This window comes from Rhodnius prolixus, unplaced genomic scaffold (genome assembly GCF_049639745.1).
Source record: "Rhodnius prolixus isolate KJV_2025 unplaced genomic scaffold, Rpr scaffold_5, whole genome shotgun sequence".
Classification (NCBI taxonomy): Eukaryota; Metazoa; Arthropoda; class Insecta; order Hemiptera; family Reduviidae; genus Rhodnius; species Rhodnius prolixus.
In genome coordinates, this window is record NW_027411624.1 from 7078796 (window position 1) to 7105471 (window position 26676).

The 26676-nt window shown below is 36.6% G+C and overlaps 1 protein-coding gene across 1 annotated transcript in view; it reads right to left on the reverse strand.

Annotated features, from left to right (window-relative positions):
• The window catches only part of LOC141457922 (uncharacterized), a 319220-nt gene that overhangs the window by 236059 nt on the left and 56485 nt on the right, over positions 1-26676 (reverse strand). Inside the window, exon 2 of the mRNA XM_074135322.1 lies at positions 3140-3185. Within this exon, the coding sequence (XP_073991423.1) occupies positions 3140-3185 (46 nt within the window). The remainder of the gene's footprint in view (positions 1-3139; positions 3186-26676) is intronic.

The following is a 26676-nucleotide window of genomic DNA, read 5'->3' on the forward strand; positions in this document are numbered from 1 at the left end:
GGCTCCAGGCGATTATCCTTCCTCACACACACACAGAGAGAGAGAGAACTAGTCTCCATTCTGCACTACGCTCTATCTCGTACAAAACTCTGGGCTACCATTTCCTGATCATGTCACCTCCAAGTAAGACCACAAAAACCAAAAAGCTACCCACACAAACCGGAAGTAATAACTAATAAAATCGTATAGTGAACCAGAAAGTGGACATAGGAAACCCAGAAAGACCCATTTTAGACTAAGCAGGGCTTAACTAACCAACAACTTTACTCACATACTCACAATTATCACTAGCTGAAATATCCAACCGGACGTTTTAAGCTTCTCTGGATTTCCTGGGAAAGGAATCTCTTCTAAGTAAAGCAATCGCCTATTACTCAAGTGGAGGGGGCTTAGGCTTAACGTCCATCTATCCAAAGTAGGCCGAAAACATGATACTACACATGTAATAGAGCAACGAATTGTCGTGAAATTTCACATGAAACTGGGAAAAAACCGCTACTGAAACTTACCTTTTATTAAAAGAAGTTTATGGCGATGAATGTTAAAAGTGGTTCAAGCGTTTCCAAGATGGCCGAGAAGACGTCAGAGATGATGACCGCCCAGGTCGCCCTTCCACGTCCAAAACGGATGAAAATATCGATTATAATTAATCAACATCACTACCATGAGGTGTTTGCCCAACTCCGTCAAAGAGTAAGGAAAAAACGACCCGATTTGTGTGAAGAACAAGTCACGGGGTTCTCCATCAAGACAACGTGCCGCCAGCTCACACTGCATTGTCTGTCGCAAGACGTTTCTAGCCCAAGTACAACATCCCAGTTTTTTGGGCCATCCGCCTTATTCGCCTGACCTGGTGGTGGCCCCATGTGACTTTAGATCTGTTCCCCAAAGTCAAATCTGCATTAAAAGGAACACGATTTCAGTCTGTTGAAGCTGTGAAAGAAAAAACGGCATTCGTCATGCAGGTCCAGCACTGTTTCGAACAATAGTAAATTCGCATGGAGCGTTATAGGGATAGGGGAGTGGTGTATATTGAAGGTGATAATAACTAAATATGTATAAATTTAAAATAAAATGTTTTATAGCAATAGTCTCGTTATTTAATAGCCACACCTCGGTATACAAGGGTCGTTTGAAAAGTCCGTGCAAAGTCAGAGAGATAGCACTACTGGCGCGTATCGAGGTTATGTTTAGTTAGTAGCATCTCTTGGAAGAACACACACCAAGTTTCAGCCAGATCGGTCTATTTCTTTGTGTTTGGCATTCGTTTGAATCGAGGAAGTGAGTGATTTTCAAAAAAATGGACGAAAAAGAATTTCGTGTGTTGATTAAACACTACTTTATGAAAGGCAAAACGCCTCAGGAGACTAAAGAGAAGCTTGATAAACATTATGGTGACTCTGCACCTTCGATTAGAACAGTTTATAAGTGGTTTCAAAATTTTCGGAGTGGCCATATGGGCACAAGTGACGCTGAACGTTCTGGACGCCCTGTTGAGGTTACTACTCCAGAAATCATTGATAAAATCAATGATATGGTGATGGATGACAGAAGAGTGAAGGTGCGTGAGATTGCTAGTGCTGTGGGCATCTCGAATGAACGGGTACATAATATTTTGCATCAACATTTGGACATGACAAAGCTATCCGCAAGATGGGTGCCGCGATTGCTCACGCTTGACCAAAAACGAAATCGTGTGAAGTGTTGCAAGGACGGTTTGCAGCTGTTCCAGAAGAATCCGCAGGACTTTAAGCGTCGTTTCGTCACTGTGGATGAAACATGGATACATCACTACACTCCTGAGACCAAAGAACAATCTAAACAATGGGTTACCAAGGGGGGAATCTGCGCCAAAAAAAAAGGCGAAGACCGTTCCTTCGGCCGGAAAGATTATGGCGACTGTCTTTTGGGATTCTCAAGGAATAATCCTCATCGACTATCTGGAAAAGGGTAAAACTATTACAGGTGCATATTATTCATCGTTATTGGACCGTTTGAAAACCGAGCTGCAAGAAAAACGCCCACGATTGGCCCCACAAAAAAAGTCCTTTTCCATCACGACAACGCACCAGCTCACACCTCAGCAGTTGTGGTCGCAAAATTAATGGAAATAGGGTTCCAACTCGTTTCACATCCCCTCTATTCTCCAGACTTGGCTCCCTCGGACTACTATTTGTTCCCCAATATGAAGAAATGGCTGGCGGTAGAAAGATTTTATTCAAACGAGGAGGTGATTGCAGAAACGAATGGCTATTTTTCAGACTTGGACAAATCCTATTATTCGGAAGGGATCAACAAACTAGAGCAGCGTTGGACGAAGTGTATAAGCCTAAAAGGAGACAATGTTGAAAAATAAAAAAGGTTTACCCCAAAAAATTAAGTAGTTTTTATTTTTGCACGGACTTTTCAAACGACCCTCGTATATCAGGTAAACAGAAAATCCATTATAAACCGCAAAGAGTAATTAAACCGCAACAAATTGTTTACCATAAAAAAAAAAACATAAAAAAGGGTAAAAACTAATTAAATTTAGCAAAATATTTAAACATTCAAAAAATAAAATAAAATGTCTAAATTAATACGTAATAGTTTCTCTTTTGTTGAAATTAGCAAAGCTTCTGAATCATTATTTATTTAAATGAGTTGAAAATATTTTAATTATTATTATTGATTATTCATCATCCCGGAAATTCATATTTGGAGACAGACAAACATTTATTACTAATTATCTTTTATGTACTTACACACGTCCAGTCTCCCGAAGTGAATTAAATATGAATGTATAATTATGATTGGAAACATTACATGGAATATGAATTTACATTTTACGTGTATAAATTTAAATATTCAAAATTTAGTAATGCTATTATTTTAAATGGGATTGGGGAAATTATGTTAAGATTTCTTGGGTAGATCATAGTTATTTATCAAATAGTACTTAAAAATGTTGCACCAGTACTTCAAAAAAAAATATTTTATTTTTACATTCTGATACTTATTAATTAAAAATGAAACGGAAATAAAGAAGCACCTAGAACTTGCCTTCTCGTGAGGCCACAAGATGGCGGCTGGTTGTAAAATTAGAAAAAAGTAATTTTATAAATATAACGAGATCAAAAGGTAAGATCATTTGACTCACCTGCTGCTGGTGATAGTTTCGTAACTACGCCGTAACGAGGTTTCCACTGAAACAATCAAAACACAATGGGTGTCATTAAAAAAGTTTTATGGCAATTAATTTGGAGGAGTGTAATGTTTGTAATTAATATATTAATGGATTATATAGGGTATGGGACTGGGGGCTAAGTGGTCAGCCTGGATTCCAACGTAGAGATTCTGGATTCGAATCTAGCTGCTGATCTTTAGGAATTTTTTTTTTTTCTTTCTATGGGCTTCTTTTTAGCTCACTGATGGGTGTTTTCTGTAACGAGAGAACATTATCCGGTGGAGGCTGGACAGTGCACAGAAAAAAGAACTCTGGGCACGAAAGACTAAGAAATTAATAAATAATAATGATGTTGATAATAGTAAAAATAATCACAAGGTATGATGCGCCCAAAAATAAAAAGGGAACGAAGTATTCGGATCAGTGCTCTGGAATCAAGAATAACTTCCTGGATTTAAATCCATTAGTCCAACAAATCTAATAATAGTTCTGGACAGTTTCACATATTTCTGGGAAAAAGTGTTTTCAGTTGAGTTATTACATCTACTTTTGTTGAACAGAATTTGATCGTTAAAAATGGTAAAACTGTAGTATTTGGCATCAACATCAAATTTGGAAACAAACCAATAGGCCCCCCCTTACATCCTCCAAGAAACTGTTTTCCCCCCTCTTCCCTGTATCATTCATCAATTCCTGGTTCCGACTCCAGGATTTCCGGAGTTAAAAATTGTAAGAATCGTTGACAAGCACACGTGCACAATCCAATCCACAGGTAGATTGGATCTGTGATTTATCCTTCATACATTTTACAGCTACTTGTTCCGATACAAAAATGAAACTGCTGGTATAGAGTATTGTGATTGAAATGGTCGAAGAACCCATGATATACGGAAACCAAGAGAAAATGTCCAGGCCTTGCAATTCACGCACAATAAGAAGATGCATACTGTTTTATCTTGACAGGAACAATAAGGGATCCTTAGAGATTGCCATTTTTCACCACCAGGCAGCCATAAAGTGCTGAGAGCACCTTGAACAAGTAATTCCTTGGCCCAACACTTATGATCGGGACTGATGAAGCACCAATATCCAACAAGGAATTGTTGTTCATTCTTTTTGTTGACTGATTCATAGTTTCAATAGGATGAAAAAAGAATTACCATTTCAGTCGTGATACATTTATTCAGCTGAGCTTTCGACCTAGGGACTAGGTCATCTTCAGGGCTAGTTTACAAAGTAATATTTTTACATTACAGGGTTGGTGTGTCTTCTGTCTTGTCTGTTCATGGACTGACACAGAAGACACACCAACCCTAGGTCGAAAGCTCGGCAGAATAAATGTATCACGACTGAAATGGGCAATTATTTTTTCATCCTATCCCAAGAAAGTTTTAGGCACCACCAAAAAGTACTAGAGGAGCGACAGACACACGCCGCCTTAGAACCTACATAGACAATGTTTTCTTCGACTTCTTAGCCTGGAAGAGGTACACCTTGGTTTCCACGTTCTGGCCGCATCCCCAATAAAGAGGTTCCGACAGTCCTATCCGGCGGTCACCAAGCAATGTTACTTGTACCTGCTTTTCCCCTTGGTCTTATGGACATTTTATACATTCAATCAAAATTTACTCCATCAAATTAAGACTTCTAAACCTGCTGACTAGATATCAGATATCAATTTATCTCGTACCTTCAAATCTCACCCTTTCACCTTCCCTCCTCCAAATAAAATAAAAATACACCTTTTTATTAAAAACCATTAAAATGAAAAGTACAAGCAGTAAATAACAATTTATTACCTCCAGAGAAATATATTGCTTTAATAAACACGAGATAAAAAACAAAAAAATCTGATATCTAATACAACCTCCAAAAGTTGTTAATAATTGCTCGTAAAACAAACAGTAAGAGGTCTAAATAAACCAAAATTTTAATGATCTAATGAAACCTATATTTATAATATAAAACCAACAAAAGTTTTAATCAACAAAAAATGTTTATAAATCTGGTGTCAACAGTGACGCAACTTCCTCTTAAAATAGTTTTCGAAGTGCTGATTCATAAGACATTAAAATATATTTAGCAAAAATGCCCAATTTAATAAAAAGAAAGTAGGAGGAATAGAATATTCAAATTAGTTCCGATTGGTCCATTTGTAAACGGAAAAGAAATCGCTGGAAAAAAAAAAGAAGAACCTGAATATGGGAACGGAACATCAAGTTCCATCAAACTTTTTCCTTGCTGTGTATCAAGTCAGCCGAAGTAGAGTTCCAAGTAAAGAAGCCCCCATCATTTAACCGGCAACACGAAGAAAACAGTCCTAAAGGCCAGCAAGGATGAGGCCCAAACGACGTTAGAAGTGGCCTAAAAAGAAGATTCGGTTCATTGAATTAAAAAATATTACTCTACTCTTGGAGTTTTTCTACTTCCGTTTTCTGCTTTTAAAAGACAAGGAATAGTGTTTTTCTTCTTCTACTACTCCTTCTTCCACTTTTTCTTCATCCTAACTCTGCCCGCTCACCTTGTTTCCCAGCGTCTTGGACACGGGAAAGCTCTGATCAGTTTGCAAACGACCCTATTATACGCATCATTACATCCTGTCGGTCTGTGTTTGGAGAGAGAGTCTCTGGGGTTGAGGAGAGTGAATAAAAAAAGGGAAATAAAATGAACTTTTGGGGGTGCGAAAAGTTAGCCTCTCTAGAGTAGCCGTGGGTAGAACGTTAGTGGTGATGGAATTGACAAAGTTAAATTTTAGGAATTAAACAAAAAATAAAAATTACATCAATATTATTATGTCATTGGTTATTTATTTTGTTGGTAGTTACTACTTCCTGTCTAATATTAAGTTCCGAAAAAAATATGAACACTCTCAAGACTTTCTTTAACTACTACTGCTACTCTCGAGATCCTGCCGTAAAAGATGATTTTAAACAAATCTCAAAATGCTCCAAAATGAATTTTCACTACAAAATTATTCAATTAAACCAGTTAAGCGTGTTCGACGTGTATTCGACGTCAAACCAAATCTCTCGTTACGGTGCGCGTTCGACGTGTATACTCGTTGTGAAAAATATAAAATTGCCATTAGCTATAAAAAAAAACTCGAAATTTTAATAAAATACAGTAAGCAATATTATTTGGTGGGATGTTTCCTTTATCTTACCAATAGAAGTGCCAAGTATTTTATACGGAGGGAGGTGGTGGGAGTCATCCAAATGATAAGTGGTTGGTAAATGTTTGGTCTCCGTATTAGAGATTGGGGAATTAATTACCTCACACGAATAGAAGCTCTCAACCCTTGGTGCAATGCCGTTTTTACCTTTTAGATAGAGATTCAGGACCTCAGTACGAGCATGATATTCATTTTGCACAGAAATCAAAGCTCTTTTCTTCCTTGTAAAAGCTCTTGCGCGACCCTAGTTAACTAGAACAATGCATACGTGAAGCGGTGCAAGATTTTTGAAAGAGCACAGAATGCTCCTCTGTAATCAGTAAGCCCCAGAGAGATTGCAGAAAAAGTAGCTTGCAGTGACTATTACGACTAAAGTAAACTTTTGGTTGTTTTGCCCACAAAAAAAAGAAGTAAAAAAATCCATAGAGAAAAGCGGTACGTCCGGTAGTGTTGGCTTTACCTTCGAACTCGGAATTTGATCAAGACATTTAACCGCTCCTTTCATTATAATACAAAACCCGTCGAAAATTACATTATACTACAATATATTTATATAGCTGCAAAGCTAATATGCATTGTGGTACTGGTACTGGGTTCGAACCCAGTCTTAGGCCTTAGATTTTATTTAATGGTTAATAAAAGAAATTTACAGTAAAGTATGTTTGCTAGTCGCCTCCGTCCACGACACCTAACTGGTAGTTGGACGTTAAGTCCCGCCTGAAAAAATAGACCATTACTTTACCATACTAAAATAGTACTTTAGAGAGAGAAATAACCAACGCCACTCCCGAAAAATCCCCTTAAATCGAATTGCCCAGGAAGAATTGTTCAAATAATAGTTGTAGACCACCTCGAGCACAAGAATAAATGGTTGGAGGGAAAAAAAATCATTGCTGCCATTTTTAGGGAAATCTCAAGAAAAAAAAAAAGAAAAATCATCCATTCAGCAAATACTTCCGGTGAAGGGATTTTGACAGCTAGATTATCACGTCCCCGGGTTCGAATCTAGTTTTTCTTCCTGGAATTTTGACGATATAATTTGTTTACAAATACTGTTCTCTAAAAATTGCTTTTACGAACTCAGGGTACAGTTAAATGTTGTATCTTTTCGTGAACACTTGAAATGGGAAATGGGCATGATTGGAATGATTTTTTTTCCTTATCTAGTAAGAAAAAGTAAAGAGAAAGATGGTTCGTGTTATAACTGTTTCGAGTGACATCCGCTATGACAAGAAAACCTGAAGAAGAAGTATTATACAAGAAGTAAAGCGAAGTACTATCCTGTTAGAAGAGCTCCTGTTGGAGGAGCTAACACGAGGCTCCAATGAGTGTGACAAATCACTGTGTGTACACACATACACACACACAATAACATTGGACCCAGCATAAAGCCTGCTGCACACAAAGGTAGGTGAAAAAAAGGAGAGTTTTTCTTTCGATTGGATAGGATACGATAAACGTAGATTGATTTCATCCCTTTAGTGATGCCAAAGTGATCTGGGACTAGGAGAGAGAGAGTATGGGGAGGGGGGTTTCCGGTTTGTGCAGAAGTAAATGGTAAAGGAAAAAAAAGAAAGAAAAAGGCATTATAAGAGACTGTGGAAAGCCTCTCTCACACCGAACACGTCACACCACCTCAACACAATAAGACTTCGCTGAAAAAGAGTCTTACTTTACGAACAAACACACAAAAATCCATGAACAGACATTACAATGTGAGGAGAGAGAGAGACAGAAAAAAAGAAAAAAACCATCATGGAGAAGAAGCTAAAAAAAAAAAATAGAAAGTCAACTTTGCAAGAGAGACAAATCATCAATCTTTCTTTGTTTTGGTAGTTACCAAGTTTGACTTGGAAGTTTACAGATAGGTGCCAGATCTTAAACCAGGGATAAGATAAATAGGATAGTGGCAACAAAATTGGGTTTTACTTTATTTATGCATGATTTACGGGAGAATAAAGGGTTATCCTTAATTTCCAGATCCAGTGCGCGCTTTCAGAATCTTCTTTGGAGAATCGTGAAAAGTCCTCCTTAACCCCGGGGCGTTGTTGGGACTGCTAAGAATCCTTTCAATATTCTTGTTTTCGGCTACAATCTTTGGTTAAGTCTGTAAAGACTTATACAGGTATTTAGATGCACCATTTCGCTACGAAGACATAACATTCTTCACCAACATCTACGATGCACCAACATCGTATGTGCTTAAATCTGTAGCAGAGCTAGCAAAGAAATATGAATGTAGAAATAGAAATAGAAATAGAAAAGAAATTTATTATTCTGGGACAATTGTCCCCTAAAAATAAATACAGGAACAAATAGAGGCCTTAATAGTTTGGCCTGTGATTATACAGAAATTAAATAAATAAATAAGTATTTACAAAAGTGAAAATATAATAAGTGAAAATGAAAGGAAAAATAAAATAATAAAACAGCAGAAATTAAGGAAATAAATTAAAACAATTAGAATTTCGGAGGAAGCTGAATAGAAAGTAGATAACTGAATAGACGGGATTTAAAAATGGATAGGCTAGGAGCATGGCGGTCAGATGAAGGCAAGGAGTTCCAGAGAGAGGTAGCACGTATTAGGAAGGACTTGTCAAAGGATGAGGTACGGTGAGAGGGAATATAGAGATCAGATGAGCGAGATCTAGTGTTACGGGAATGGATGGAGGATTTAAACTTAAGGAGTTGAAAAATATAGGAAGGCCTTTGAGACTGGATGACTTGAAGAAGGAAAGAAGCCAAAAAATATTGGCGGCGATAGACAGGAAAAAGCCACTTCAACTCATCGTAGCAGTGCGAAATGCGAGAGTCTCTGGAAATGCTGAAAATAGATCTTATGAAGCAGTTCATGAGGCGCTTAAGCTTAGCTTCAATATCACCAGAAAGACCGCCATACACTAAACAACCATAGTCGAAATGGGGGAATATAAGAGAGAAAACTAGGAGTTGCCGGGTCTTAATTGGAAAAAGGTGACGGGAACTATTAAATTATGTATTCAGAAGTTATAGCCGATTAGAATGAATGGCAGAAAAAATGATTAGAGAAGGATTACGTGATTTTAATTTAGGTTAAGCTATAAGGATGGCAGGAATATAGAGTACTGATCCATCCTTAGTTGTAAGTTTGTATGTACTATAGTTGTGTACTATAGTAGAGGGATGAATGTGTGAAGCGAATGTATCTATAAGTAAGAATGGAGAGTGAGCGATATTCTAGTGATAAGCACCTAGACGATGCTGGCTGTATGGCGAAAGCCAATGCCAAAAAAAAAGTCTGTAAAGGGCATTGCTATGCATTTTTTGATTCAATGCGGTTAAACTTCAAAACTGCCAGCGCATTTTCAGAGAGTAAAAAATAAAGTAAAGTAATCGCCTATTTTTTCAGGCGGGGCTTAACGTCCAACTACCAATTAGGTGTCGTAGACGGAGGCGACTAGCAAACATACTTTACTGTAAATTTCTCATATTAACCATTAAATAAAATCCAAGGCCTAAGACCGGGAATCGAACCCAGTACCACAATATATATTAGCTTCGCAGGTTTTTCAGAGAAAATATTATTTTCGACCTCTCTCTCGGCACTTCCAGGAGTTTTCTTAAAGAGAACTTGAACCTTTACAAGAATTCTCACAGTTTCCTTTTTAACATTGAGAGGAGGTTTTTAGATTACACAGAGGAATTATTAACTTTATTTCTACGAATTTTTGCATCAAACAGTTGTTAGATTTCTAGTCAAGGATAGCTGCCCTGCTAAGCTAAGATTGGGCCGATATGGGGAATCCTCTACTGGGTGTGATGTTTTCAAAACACACTCAGTGAAGGTATGGTGGCTGTTTCAAGAGATCCCCCCTACCCGTAGCTACGTGCATGAAGCCAATTAGCCCTCTGCCGGTCAATGCGAAGGTGTACCTCAAAGAAGCGCCTAGTTAACACTGCGAAGGTGTACCTCAAAGAAGTGACTAGTTACCACTGCGAAGGTGTACCTCAAAGAAGCGCCTAGTTAACACTGCGAAGGTGTACCTCAAAAAGGCAAACACTGAGTTGAAACAATATAATAACCTCAGAAAACGAAATACCGCAACAGCTGGCGATTTGCCGACATTTTGAACCAGAAAAATTAGAAACTCAACTGCCAGAAATGTCATGTTTTTCAAGGATTCTCCTTTTGTAAATATCTGTAGAATAATAAACAGTAATAAAATAAAAATTATCTTTCAGTGAGCCTGGAGCAGCTTAATTCCAAATTATAAAAAGTGTAAACTATGTTCAGGTTTAAATTTCAGTAACAATCCTCGAAGATTAAGTTCATTGGCCTTTCATTTTTTTTCTCCCACACCAGCCGACTTCAATTACCGGCAGCGTCTAAAGGATACCGCAGAAGGTGGAGGAAGTGCAAGAGTCGGAACGGATAAGCAGCCTTAAAGAAAGAAATCAAGAAAAAGAACGGGAGGGGGGTAAAATCACGATGTACGTGACTGCCAAAGTTTCTGTGTTAAAGAAGGAACCAAAAAGAGATCCTGAGGTGGAAGTTCTCTCTCTTCCCTTAGTTCTATCCTCCTCTTTCTTCTCTCGATCCGAACTGGTGTAAAGTGAATGAAAGAAGAAGAAAAACAAAGAAAAAGAAAAAAATGGAAGAATATATATAATTTTTTAAAAATCCAGTTCTTTTTCTTGTTTTGTAACCCGGTTTAGTAGCACCCCAGAGGAAGAAGGTCCTTCAGGACTAGAGCGATAAGTATGTAGAATACTGGAACTCAGGACAAAGGAGAGGGGAGAATTTCTCCATGGGTACAATAAAGGCTCCCTTTTTTTATTATGTTTTCTAGTTGCCGCCTCCAGCTCCGCTCCCTAACTATATCTACACGCCTCTACCTTGCAAGGACACCAAATCCTCCACATCGCAGAACAAAAAACCTCCCTCCACCCCCACTCCCAAAAAAAGAAACTACCCATTTTGACCAGTGTAACTTCTCTTTTGTTCTCCCTCAAATGCTCTTCCACCTATGTGTATGGAGTGCTTGGGAAGAAATTGTTGTACCCAGAAAGTTTACAGGACTAGGAATGAACTCCCTCTCCAGCAGTTTGAACTTCTCTCTGGGGGGCGTCAACAAATTCTCTTGCTTAGAGAAGAAAAAAAAAGAAAAAAGAAAGATATAAAACATCCCTTTTTGTAGTAAAAGATTTACATCCTGTAATGTGTCCTTAAATATAAAGAAAAAACCTGGAATGAAAACATTCACGAAAATTCTCCTACTGTCATTCCCAAGGAAACCTCAAAAAAATCTTATCCCTTAAATTACTAATTCTTGTACACCCATTAAAACAGGATATAAGGACACGGTGAAAACTATAGGAAAAAGCGTTACTTTGAAAAACACCCAACTTTGGCCAATTTTTGTTTTCTCTTTTCCAATATAAAATTGAAATCCCCCCCAAATTTTCTTCAAAATATTAATAAACTTTATTAGTTATTTGGTAAAGTTGACTTATATTTAAAAAAATATATATAATACAATTTTTTAAATTACATTTTAGTGGAGCATTTATAAAAATTTACGTTTAAATAAAATTAAAATGTCTTTCGTGGCAACAGTTGGATATTTATTAATGCAACGTAATAATGCTTTAGAAAGTTCTTCATCTAGATCCGATGAAGAGAGGAATGCAATTTTACAAAATTGCAATAGTGAAAAGCGAAAACTTAAGCCACGTATTATTAACTATCAAAGTGTAATTGGGCGTTATTCTGTGATTTAGTATCTTAAGGGATAAGTATGTTTTCATTTACTATTATTTTTAGACTTTCAAGAAAAACACATTCAATTATATTTACATGAGATAATACTTTCATTTACAAGAGATAATTTTTTCGGTCGCCATCTTTTCTTTTAAAAATTGCGCGGAAATTTCTGAACGCCCCTTAAGCTGGGGCGTTGTGAGCTTCGCGTGAGCGAAAATAATGACGTCATTAGTGACGTTTTCGCCACGACCAGTCAAGTGGAACGGCTGAAGGTATATTTTGATCGTTGTGAGCGCTTAGTGGAACGCACCCTAAGTTGCGATATCAATCCGATTTTAATTTTAAATATGTTTCTTTTTTCAAAAGAAAATAATAATAAAACCAAACCGAGTTTTTAATAAAACTAAATAAAAGCTGTTTACAATTACAGTATGAATTCAAAAAAGTTTATGGCGGAAGTAAAAAAGCACACACAAAAGGAAGTTAGAAAAAAAAACAGTAGAATGTAGGAAATTGGTCGGTGAGAGATTGAAAAGCTAATCTGAAAAGCTTTCTGAGTGGACTTCCGCTCACTTCACTTCAGAGTTTCAAACAGTTTTATTCACTTCCTTTTTTTTTTTTATTAGAAACTGAACGATCAAGTCACTCAGGGCATCAAAAACAAAACAGAAACAAAAAAAAGGCGGGTAAAATAAATAAAACAAAGCAGTTGCTATACTTAACAATGTAGAAAACTCACTACGCGCCAACAATTCCCATACTGCCGCCATTTCTGGGCTGGTTTTATTTCCTAAACTTTTAACCACTAGGAAGGGATGATGATATGTGGATGTGGTGGGGGAAGTAATAGAAAAAGCTGAAGAAGGAGAGAGAGAAGGGTCTATGAAATAACTTTTTTTTACTGCAAAAGATTATTCAACAAGTAGGTAAAGACAAAGATAAAAAGTAATTAATAAAAGAAAATTTTCCCGATTTAAAGTAGAGATTTCCCAACCCCTGTTTTACCTTTTAGGTACCCAGTTTCCAATAATTAGATACCTAAAATTAGTTCCAAACTTTACTACAGAAAAGTAAGAGAAGTTATTGCGATCTTTTCCATTTCTGGTAATGACTACGAGTCAAATATGATGCCGAAAAAGACACTCTGGTCTGTATGTAGTATTTCAGTTTATTCAAATTACTATTCATTATTTTTGGTGAATTGATTCATAGCTTCAATAGGATGAAAAAAATAACTGCCATTTTCAGTCATAATACTAATCTTTGTTTTGCCGAGCTTTCGACCTAGAAAAGGACTCAGTCCATGAGCAGACAAGACAGAAGACATGCACCAACCCTCTAATGATGTAAAAACATTGTCAATTAGCCCTGAAGATGGACCTAGTCCCTAGGTAGAAAGCTCAGCACAATATAAATGTATATCATGACTAAAAATGGCAGATATTTTTTCATCCTATTTTACAGGGTGTTCAGCGTAAGACTACCGTAACTTAGGGAGACGATTCTGGGCATCATTTGCAACAAAAAATTCCACATAAACTATGACTCGATTCGGTTATTATTATTATTACTATTATGGAATACAAATTAGCTTATTTAAAAGGAAATTTAACCTTCTTTCTAATGGGCTTATTGAAATTGCTGCAGTTATAATAGTTTCGAGAAATACAAACAACTGTTTGCTAAAAAGTAGTAATACCTTGAAAAAAACATAAAATTAAAAATATCTATAAAACGGAGCCGAATCGAGCCATATTTTATATGGAATTTTTTGTTGCAAATGATGCCCAGAATCGGCTCCCGAAGTTACCGTAGTCTTATGCTGAACACCCTGTATACAGGGTGTATACGGAGGAGTGGTCGAAACTTGGGGAGGTGATTCCTACAGCTCAAATGCAACAAAAAGTATTCTCTTCACTAAGGCCCAATTCTCAATAGTGTCCAAGATATTTGCATTTTTAACTTTTCCGTCGATATTCGCGTTTTCCACCATAAAAACAACCGTAACTTTTCTCTCCTTTATCCTACAACAAATCTGCTTATTCCAATCTGTAAGAGCATTAAATTTCCTATAAATTTGCTTGGTACAGAGCCTAAAAACGATTCTTATAACAATGAAATTTTTACTTGAATGTCTAAAAATTTCGTTCTCGATATTTTGGTTTAAATTTTCAACTGCATTTTCTCAATGGTTAATGAATCAAGGAATCACATAATTACAGAAAAAGTTGCGCATTTATTGAGCTTCAAGACCATGTGGATTTTTTTGGTTTTTAATAAAACCCTACCCCGAACAGAGGGGTGTAAAAGCAGAAAACTGGAATTTTGCGTAACCGACTTTTCACTACTAATTTACTCAAATGTCAATTTTTGGAAAAGGAACAAAAAGAAAAGTTACCATTTTAGTTTTTCACAATTATTATTTAATAAAACGGAAGTAAAAAATAAAGTAGCAATAAAACGCAGTAGTTGACTACAATTGTTTGTGCAACTTATTTTAAAGACATAATGGAGGTTTTTTTCATCAAAGTTAATTAATAATAATTCAAAAATAAAATGGTCATTTTCTTTTTGTTCCTTCTCCAAAAATTGATTAGTTTTGAATTATTATTAATTAACTTTGATGAAAAAAAACCTCCATTTTGTCGTTAAAATATGTTGCACAAACAATTGTAGTCAAGAAACTAAAAATTTGCCACAATTCTTTCCCACTTCCTTGTTTGAACAGTTCGAACGATTTTTGTAGCAATTTTAACTAGGCACCTGCCTATTGTACTTTTTCACTTCTGTATTTTATTGCTACTTTATTTTTTACTTCTGTTTTATAAAATAATAATTGTTCTAAACTAAAATGGTTACTAAAATGGTAAAAATTGATATTTGAGTAAATTAGTAATGAAAAGTCAGTTCGCAAAATTCCAGTTTTCTGCTTTTACACCCCTCTGTTCGGGGTAGGGTTTTATTAAAAACCAAAAAAATCTATATGGTCTTGAAGCTCAATAAATGCGCAACTTTTTCTGTAATTATGTGACTCCTTGATTCATTAACCATTGAGAAAATGCAGTTGAAAATTTTAACAGAAATAATCGAGAACGAAATATTTAGATATTAAAGTAAAAATTTCATTGTTATAAGAAACGTTTTGAGGCTCTGTATTGAGCAAATTTATAGGAAATTTAATGCTCTTTCGTTTGGAATAAGCAGATTTGTTGTAGGATCAAGGATAGAAAAGTTACGGCCGTTTTTATGGTGAAAAACGCGAATATCGACGCAAAAGTTAAAAATGCAATTATCTTGGACAGTATTGAGAATCGGGCCAAAGAGAAGAGAATATTTTTTGTTACATTTGAGCTGCTGAATCACCTCCCGAAGTTTCGACCACTCCTCCGTATACACCCTGTATAGGAAGTTTCAAATATGAAATCTTATTTTAGGCGCCTCCTCCTCTACCGAGGATTTGCCAATAAGCTTCCGGACTAAAATCAACAAATCGAATTTTTAAATTTTTGTCTTTTCCGATGTTTCAGTTACACGAATTGTTAAAAATTCCATTTTCTTTAGACTTTTGGTTCACTTAATGTGCAAAGATACTTTTGAAAACTTTTATCTGAAATCATTTTTCCGGAAAAATTCGATTAAGATAGAAAATTTGGCTTTTTACTAATTTCCCAATTTTTTGTGAAAGCTCTCTCATCACGCAGTTCCCCGGAAAATGATTTTCTGCAAGAATTTTTTGATTGTTTCAATTCCTGGAAAGAATGTGACGTCAGGCAAAGTTATGTGAGGAGTTTGCTGTAGATCTTATTAAATTTAATTTGATCAAAGTACAACTTACTTAATTATTAACTTCGTTTTTTTTAAGTAATAAAATTAATATATTAAAAAATGAGAGAAAAAGAAGTAATAAATTCTATTGAGAAAGAAAAACGAGTTGTGGTCGTAATAAAAATGTAAATATTGCTCTTGGTATAACTCTATTAGAATATGTAAATTCGATGTCAGCAGGATCGCAAGAGACGGACAAAAAGAAGAAGAAGCAGAAGGTACACTAGATGACTAGACTGAAGATGTGAATAGCAGAGAGGAGGGGATAGATAGAGAGTGATGTGAACGTAAAAGGGGTGTAGTGATGACGTCGGTCTTGAAGGAAGTGAAGTCACTGACTGTAGAGAATTCCTGTGGGAGATAATAAGGGAAGAGCGCACCTAGGACTGGCTGGAGAGACAGAGAGGCTCCTCTCTCTCTTTTGGTGAGAGGGAGAAGGAAGAAGAAACCTCTAGAGGAAAATAGAAAAACCAAATGCAGGGCATTTTCACACAATGAAAAAGATGATGACCATCAAAAAAGGGGGGGGAAAAAATAATAGGTTTCAAAATTGGGAATTTCCACAACTTTTTTTACTTAACAGGAAGGAGCTAACTCATAGCAGGTGTAACAACAAAATTACTGAGTTAGAACTACGATTGTCGAATAGAATATGCTCTAGAACAAAGATCCAGTCCCAGAATACAGTTGATCGAACGAATCGAACAATAACTTTAATTTGAAAGCAAGCAATACAAATTCTTGCTCAGATGGCGCCATCGAAGATCCTGTATCTACTTTCTTAAAATTACAAAGTTAAGGATTTGTACTTCTCTTCTTTAACCACCAAATCTTCATAAAAATGACCGTGACAACGCACAAAATCATCTCACTATCTGGGGACTACCCCGGATCATCAAGCCCTCAAGATTGCTAATCAACCATCGAGCACATCTATAAGGGACCTATGCTTTGAAGCCAAGGCTTACCTTGAAGCTTAACAGACACCAGTCCAAAGACCAAAAGGTTAGGGTCCAAAATAAAAGGAAAAGAAGCGCCCAATTTTCCAACTTGTTTACTTCCTTATTTCCTGAAAACCCCCTCATGATCAAGTTTTTTTATTACTATTTCTAGTAGCGTCAAGATGTAAGGTCAATAGTGCATATCCGTCTCCAGACAACAGTGACGTAACTGTAACACAACCAACCCTCATAGCCACGCCCTGAAGAAGACAATATATTTGTCCAAACGTTGGCAAAAAGACGAGTTGTTTTATTTGATCGATTTCTTGCCAATCTCGAATCCTAAGTTTAACAATTTACGGTCACGAAACCTATATATTCATAGTACGAGAAATATTCTTCTTCGGGAGAATCATTCCCTCATGCTATTCATGTTATTTGTACATCATGTTTTACATGCTTCACTTGTATGCAGTTAATAAAGTGGCAGAAATAAAGTTTAAAAAAGAAAAATGGCATTTCAGGTAGGCTGTTTCCTCCAAAAGCACATAATCGTCCTCATTTGGGGCCTCAGAATGTATATTTCCGGTGGGGAATCCAAACTGAGAATCAGCACGAAAAATACTTTTGCAAGGGGTGACGGATGTTAAAAAAAGTAACGTCATCAACTCTCTGAACCACGTCAGAAATATGTATATAGTATTTAATTAAAAAAACGTAACTTAAAGTACGTAACTCACATAACCAACTCTATCTCTCCTTAAAGTTAGATAGGAGTAGAACTTAGTGAATTACTTGCTAGAAGAATGAAAGGAGAAGTAGGATCTCCTTTTCTTTTTTATAGAGAATTTGCCAAGTAAAGGAGACGAATTAGAAACGTCTCTCAACATTGCGCGGGTGATGGGTATAAGAGAGGAAGTCAAAATGAGCGGAAAGTACTTCGATCAGTGTGGGAAGTTAGAAGAGAGAAAAAAAAAAGTGTGATGAGTCGGTTTTTCGCAGTTTAATCAAATGACGTCACGTCCGCCTTAGTATAGCCCAATAAGAGACCTAGCCCGCGCGTCAGACCCAAATCGGCACAGATTTCTCTAACTGTCGAATTAAATGGCAAAAAAAGTTCCAAGGTAAATCCAAAGCAGGGAGACAAAATGAAAATAAAAATAAATCCTGAATAAGGAGTTGGAATTCGACGAAGAAGGGAATTGGAGGAAAGGAATTATTTATCACGTGATTTTTTTCATTTGATTTTGCTTTTTTCTCATTCTTGAGTGGATAAAAAAGATCTTTTATTGGCATTGAGAGTAAATTTAAGGCTTGATCGATAGTATCAGTCAATGCCAATTTTTGTGAACACTGAAATGACTTGCTCTTAACGTAAGTCGAATAAGTCGACGGTTTCCTGAACAAAATAGACCATCACTAAAAAAGACTATCCCATCTAAGACTGACGATCTTTTACCCATGATTGTCTTGCCTAAAACTTTCAATTAAATAGAAACATTCGGACATCCGACAAGGCATTGCGCATGTCCAAAACATTGTTGACTAAAGAGTGAAGTTTTTCATTGAAATTTCTGATCAGGGAAATCTGTTCTTCTTCCCAAGGTGCTACAGTCCTATAGTAGGACGTGGACTCATTCAAGAGAGAGTGCCTCTCTTCCCTGTCCTCGGCTTTTAGGCGCCATCTTCTAACACCCACCTTTCGCAGATCTCTTTCTACGTCATCCAACCATCTTATCTTGGGACGACCTCTACGCCTCCCGGTTGTCCATATAGTACTTTTTTAGGAACTCGGTGATGGGGCATCCGTTCAACATGGCCGAGAGCCACCTCAGCCTGCCTTTTTTTGTGATACAAGAAACTATGTCGGGTTTTCCGTATAGTTTCTTGAGTTCTTCGTTCTTTCGGAGCTTCCATTCAACCCCGTTAATGTACACCGGGCCGTAGATTTTACGCAATACTTTTCGCTCCCATATCCTCCAGCATATTCTCCACATTCTTCTGTCCATTGCCGAAGTATCGCTACCGTACATCACAACCGGCCTTATTATTGTTTTATAAATAATAATTTTCGCCGGACGTGACAAGGGAAATCTGTTACACTGTCTTAATTTTCAATAAGATTTTCCGGGCAGTTCTGACTGATATTATTTAGGCCTTTTATGAATAGGTATTCGCGGAGAGTAAAATCCAATATTTTAAATTTGGTTTGCATACATTAAAATTAAAATACAACATTATCTTCTGTTTAAACATATACGTCACTCCTTCTTATACAAAGGAGTTAAACGCCTGTCTGCCTTCTAACCGGCACTTATACTTGGTATTTTATTAAAGTGTTACCACGGCCTTGTGGGATGGTGTGCTTCAAAAAGAAAGAAGAAGTGGGAAGATCCGGAGGAGAAAATAACGTAGCAATACGTAGAGGGTTGTTCGGATAGGTTGCGCCACCCTTAACAAATTAAATATCTACAATATACGTCACACATGTGTGTTGCTGGAAAAAAAAAGTACAAGAAGATGACGAGTTCCTGAAGCTTTGTCTACGTCACCGTTAATATGGTGGGAAAAACTGACGCGGCGTTTCGCTGGTTACACCAAACCGGAAGAGAACGTGAATAAACGGGATATAAGTTGGGAGAAAAAATAAATAAATAAAATAAAACTTTCACTTTGAAAAGTGACGTAGACGCTCTTGATGTGCGCCAGAACAGACCTCTTACTTCTACTAGTTCACACTAACACGTATGCAATATCTCCTTTAGTAACTCACATAACTTTTTACATTGTTCACAACCACTACGACGTCCACATACATTCGACTCCCATATTATATTGGGTACACACCCAGACACAAATACACATGAACATGAATAAGAACCAAACACACACACACACACACACACACAGAAATATTACCACCGGAAAGCGAATTCCGCAAAGAATAAATTGTTTCCCCTATTTGGGAAGGGGTGCTTTTTTGTGTGTAACTGATCTTGTGTATATCTCGCTCTTCCTCTGCAATCTCTCTCTCTCTCTTGCACACACCGGCTCCTCTCCACCCTTACTACCATCATCTTGTCTCGTTTCCTAGTTATTGGTCCTACCTTTAAAATCAGTTCCGCTCTTTGTAAAAGCAGTACGCAAAACCCAACCCCTGAGAGAACCCTTTTTGGGGCCTTTCCATTTATTCCCTTTGGGATTTGTTAGTTGGTTTATTGGACTCAATAGCGTTCCACATCCTTAAGCTTTCCTATTTCACCTTTTTTATTTTTATTCCTGTCTTCCTTTCTTTTTTCCCTATAAAGGGTATTTATAGAAAGGGTAAAAGTCCACTTCTGAAACCGTATAAACTTTACTTAAATACTCTTAAGCTGTGTTTCATTTTTTATTAGCATTCTTCCTTCCGCTTTTCTTTTGTATTATTGATTTCACTTCCTCTCTGCATTAGAGAGAACCTTATTTCCTTAATGAAAGATGAAAATGGAAAACGTCGTTTTCAAAAAAAAAAAGAAGAAAATTACTAGAAATTTTCCTGCAAGAAAACACAACTTTCTTTTTAATTACATTCATTACTAAACTTAGGATGGAAGATTTGCGAGGAATCGGTCAAATAAAACAACTCGTCTTTTTGCCAACGTTTCGACAATTACACAGCTCCACAAAAAAGTGGCGCACTTTAAAAATGTGTGATTTTTTTTTCTCTGTAACTTTTTTATTCTATATTTTATTTTAGTTAGCAAATATAAGAAGTAAAAGTTACGGGAGGGCTAAAATAAAGTAGAAAATGATCTAAAAGAAATGAAAACCTTTAATTTAACAAAAAAGTACTTCTCGGCAAAAAATGAATTTGAAAAAAAAGTATTTCTTCCGATTAAAAAAAGAGAAAAAGAATTTTAGTAACGTGTATTGCTCGCATTACTGCATCCAATCTTCTCGGCATACTCCTTATTAAATTTCTCACGAAATCTTGTGTTAATTCCTGCCATATCTCCACCAGAGCACCTCGCAACTCTTCTAAGCTCCTGGGAGGATTATTTCTCCATCTTAATCGCCTACCCAGCTCATCCCAAAGATGTTCAATTGGATTTAAATCCGTACTGCGTGCTGACCATCTCAAAACACGAATGCTGGTATCCTGTAGATATTGAACAACACAGGCGGAAGTGTGTGGTCGGGCATTATCTGGCATAAAAATAAAATTTTCCCCAATAAATGGTGCATAGGGTATCACATATTGCTGCAAAATTTTCCTCACATACAAATCTGCATTCAAGATTGCCCTGTTGAACACGTGGAGCTCAGCCTAAGTCCCCAAAGAAATCCTAGCCCACACCATCTCTGAACCACCTCCGAATGGTAGTCTACCAGAACTATTGCACGGAGTGTAGCGCTTCCCAGGCCTTCGGTAAACACGTCGCCTCCCATCAGGTGCGTAGAGAGCAAAACGGGTCTCGTCTGAAGAGAGAACGTTTCTCCAATCGTTCTCAGACCAGTTGCGGTGTTCCCTAGCGAACTCTAGACGGGCTCTCCGATGGTCTACGGTGAGCAATGGTAATGTGTCTTGCTTCCTAGGGCGTGAATTCATTTCAGCGAGCCTTCTTCGTACAGTTTCGGCACTGACTGAAACTCCACGAACAGTAAGCAGTGTTTGAGCTGTTTCAGAAGCAGTTCATGTACGATTTCTTAGAGTGTGAATTCTAATAAATCGGTCATCAAGTGCTTCTGTGGCTCTTGGTCGACCCGAACCTTGCCTGCGAGTGCAGAGGCCTGTCTCCCGGTAACGATGGATGGCTCTACGGACGGTGGTCTCAGGCAACCCTAACGTTCGTGTTGCGTACCGCTGACTCCGTCCATCCTCAGCTAATGCAATAATACGGGCCACTTGCTCTGCAGTAATCACCATTTTTCTGCGAATTTGTAATGCTTTCAGCTTTAAAAAAGTCGAAACGCAACTGTAGAGGTCAATAAATTTATTTACTGTTGAGGTAAAGTTCACGTTGTTGTTTACACAAAAAGACCGAAGGGGATTAAACGAGGAATTGCTTCACTATTTTCAAGAAACTTTGGGCCTTGTTTCGATTAATTGTTCCCTGACAGTTTATGAAAATAATTAAAACTAATAATCTTTCCCCAAAATGTGATAAAACAAAAAATAAACGTTTTTTTCAAAGTGCGCCACTTTTTTTGTGGAGCAGTTTATATTGTCCTCTTCAGGGCCTGGATATTACAAATACAAAACAATTTACAGAGTCAGTAACATAGAAAAAACAGTAAAAATCAGTAATATAAAAATAAACTGTAAAGTACAATAATTTTTTTTATAATTATTGAAAACTTACGAGGCTTTGCGGGTTGGTTGAGTTACAGAAACTAAGAGCCAGAAATGGAGAAGCAGGTATATATATACAGATATAGCGGGACTTACACGGGAATTTTGGTAATTACAATGGGACAAATACAATAGACTAATTACAACAAAAGAGTAAATACAATAAATATTGGGAAATTTCTTTAAACAACAAAAACCGTTAAACACAAAACACAGGAGAAACCAGATAACCCTTACGCACTAAATAACAAATAACCAAAAGATTTGAAGTTGTAAGAAAAACTATCCAACATAATTTACAAAATAAATTGCCAGGACTGTGACAGTTGCTATATAGGCCAGACAAGTCAGTATCTCAAGGCAAGGGTATAACAGCATCAGTATAACTGTTAAGACAAAAAAGGACGACAATTCTACCGCGCTACTCAGACACCACATGGACAACAAACACAACTTTGACTTCCAGAATGTGACAGTACTCGATAGGGGAAAAAGCCAGTACAAACGAAATTTTCTTGAAATGTGCCTCATAGTATAACAGAACAACACAGTTAACTTTAGGACAGGGACGTCGAATTTAGCCAACTGCTACAATTTTGTCATTAAAAAATAAATAGATATCCAAATTTTGTACATAATTATTGCTGGGTTTTCTTAAATTTACTTCAAATCTTTTGGTTATTTGTCATTTAGTTCATAAGGGTTATTTGGTTTTCTCCTGTGTTTTGTGTTTAACGGTTTTTGTTGTTTAAAGAAATTTCCCAATATTTATTGTATTTACTCTTTTGTTGTAATTAGTCTATTGTATCTGTCCAATTGTAATTACCAAAATTCCCGTGTAAGTCCCGCTATAGCTGTATATATATATATATATATATATACACCTGCTTCTCCATTTCTGGCTCTTAGTTTCTGTAACTCAACCAACCCGCATAGCCACGTAAGTTTTCAATAATTATAAAAAAATTTATTGTATTTTACTGTTTATTTTTGTATTACTGATTTTTACTGGTTTTTCTATGTTACTGACTCTGTAAATTGTTTTGTATTTGTAATATCCATGGCCCTGAAGAGAACAATATATTTGTCGAAGCGTTTTATTTGACCGATTCCTCGCAGTTTAACAATTTACGGTCACGAAACCAATATATTCATATTCATTACTAAGCTTTCATCCTGAAGACCAGGGTCCACCTTCAGGGATGTGGAACACACTTGACCGCAAAGGTTAGCAATTAACATTGATATGATGACATACAAAAAATAATATCTTTTCATTTTACTCGTCATTGCGCGTAATTTTGATTGTAACCTTTGACAGGTTTCAGACTATCTTTTTTCATCACAGGTAGGAATAATCGGTTTGATGTAGAAATTTTGACTTCACTTCCGTTTCCGTTTCGCACTAAACTTGTTGTGACTGCAGGAAATTGGACGGCTACATAATAAAGATGCGCGCTACGACGGATAGCATCTCTCATATGAGCGTTATTAATGAAAATTCGAAGCAAAATGTGAAAAACAAATTAACATTTTCCACAACATTATCGCAAGAGAAAATTTATCTGAAAATGTACTGGATATCTTTCAAAAGACTTTCCTGGTCACTTTTTTTTTATAGCTTTTCTTTTAAGATTGCATCTTAATTTGTGCCACAAATAAATAACGAGAGAAATCGATTCAAAAAAACAAAAATCTCTGTAAAATCACGAAGCGTTCAAAAAAATAAATAAAATAGAATAAAAATCGAACCAGAACCCACCACCAAACACCCTATATCGATATATTGTATTAAATCAGTGAATAATAGCGATATACAGGGCTTTACTAAAGAGAACAAAGACTTTTATATATATAGAACAATAATCTCCTTTTTCACAGCTTCCATTACCATAGTAACTGTATCCAAAGGAAATATATATTTTGTCGATATCTAAAAAAAAAAAAATACATAAATAAATGCGCCATCCCCCTCCTATCTCAAAAACAAGGAAGTGATCGTTTACGATATATTAAAGTATTATTTCTATTATATGTATTTTATATATGTATAATACGAGAATCTCTGACCTGTCCTAGCAATAAATATCTGTTTTTGAACTAAAACAAAAATGTACAATATATAACAATGTACGTCATCATTAGATACATAAAGATTTGTATGTATATATGTATTCGTATTATACACAGAATACAGGAAATGTGAGCTTTACTTTCCCCTGTGGATAAAACTAAATCATTATATAAAGATATATTTTATCCAATCTTAAGGATGCTGTGTGTAAAAGTATTGATACATACGTAGCATCATTTCCGCAACAGTTTTGCTGCCTACTTAGTTATAAGAAAGATTAGGGGGTTTAGCGAGTTTTAAGTGAGCTAAAGTAACTTAAGTTCCACTTAATCGATTAGCCTAAGTATTTAGACTTAAGTTGATGGAGCCTTTAAAGTTTACAAGTTTAGAAATTATAAATTATTTTCTCCATAAGTTCATCTTTTGCAATTGGGCTTTAAAGTCGTTGAAAGTTTTCTTGAATGCATCTTTTGCAATTGGGCTTTAAAGTCGTTGAAAGTTTTCTTGAATGAATCATTCATTAAGGCAGCCAACAAAAAATACCCCTTAAAGCTTTTTAAAATTAATCGTCAACGGATAGTGCTCTCTCGTTACAGATAACGCTGTCCATTATCGGTCAGTGAACTGTAAGAAGCTCCTAGAGGTAAGAGGAAAAAATCTATGGGCCAGCAGCTGGATTCGAACCAGAGATATCCGCATTGGATACCAGTAGATTAGATTAGGGCGGCCTACGCCACTGCGACCCCTTTGGATCTATTGTGGCTTCCCAACTTTAGAGCTCGCCCTCCAGACACGACCGTTTGATCAGACCTATTCATGCTGGAGAGCGACTCTTGGGTAAAGCTCCTCAGGCCTTGGTTTTTCCTCCCCGAGAAGTAACATCCTTAGCCACACGAGCCCCTCACACAGACACAACACGTGCAGTGCCGTTTCCTCTTCCTGACAGAACCTACAAGTGGCTATCATCTGCCAGGCCCATACGCGATGCAAGTGTTTTCTGAACCTGCAGTGGCCCAGTTTAATAAGCCTTCAATTATCCTTATAGCCTCACGCGGGCCTTGACGGATTAATTCTGCAGTCAGCCTTGGCGAATAGCCCGTTATGAACTCCTTCGCCTGTCTCTGCCCAATGGTGGCGAGCCACCACTCCTGAGACCTACTCTGCACCCATAAGTTAATGGCCGCAGACTTAACACACTTATGGAAACGCAGTATACACTTGGGTGCTAGAGATGACAGAAAACAGTCTACATTTCAAAACTGACACTAACAATTTAAACAACATATACGCCAACTTACTACAAAATACTTGTGACAATTGGCAACACTGACTTTCTTACAACCAAACACAATCACACACAGACCGATCATATTCAGACCATGAACAGACAAGACAGAAGACACACCAACTCTCTAATGATGTAAAACAGTATATTCTAAATTAGGTATTTTTGTAGATTTTCGTTACATTATATGTACATATTCATTGTAATATAATTAATTGGTAATATAAATGTTAACACACTTTAAATATGTTCCACAGCCCTGAAGATGACCTAGTCCCTCTAGGTCGAAAGCTGGGCATAATAAAGTTTATCATGACTGAAACTGGCATTAATTTTTCATCCTATTGGTACTAGGCCTTCTTTAGGTATTAAAAAAAAAGGAACAAAAAACTTAAATAAGCCTACAGTGTTGCCTAAATCTAAAATATTCTTTCTACAAAACGCACTAATTTTTATTTTCTAAATATTCCATTCGGTATAATAATTATTAAATTCATTAAATAATTCCCAAATAAACATTTTGTATTGTCGTAAAATTGTGTCAGACAAAACAATAAAAATCATTTTATTTAGAAAAAAAAGTGGCTCAACCTATCCTACTGAACCACTAAATTATTCCATCGTTAGATTCGATCTCAGTTTTTAATTTTTAATAACCAATTAAATCTCATTGGAAGCAAAACACAATATCCAAGAGCTCTCTGCCTCTAATAGAACATCCCCGGACAATGGTGTATGAATGTTTTAACGTTGTACAAACAAGTTGAGGGTAGCCAGCCAAGAGAAGAGGGAGTCTGTTTGGGCGTTCGTTCTATAGTTGGTAGTAGAGTGACGAGAAAGGACGACGAGTAGCAAACAAGAAGACAACCCTGGAGAATTTCAGAATGGCAAAAGGAAAGGGAGGAGAGAGGAGAGAAGAAGCCTTTTGAAAGAGGAAGGTAAGCGCGCACATGCTGTAACAAAAACCGGAAGCCATGGTGGAGGAAAAGCCGCAAGATGCCAAAGACGAAACAACTATAATTAATTGACTTGGAGTAGTAGGTCCTGGGAGCGTTAGGGAGCATCCATAGAGTGAGAGAGAGGGCGATAGTGAGACAAAGCTAAAACATGCGAGAATGAGGGAATAAAAAATATATAA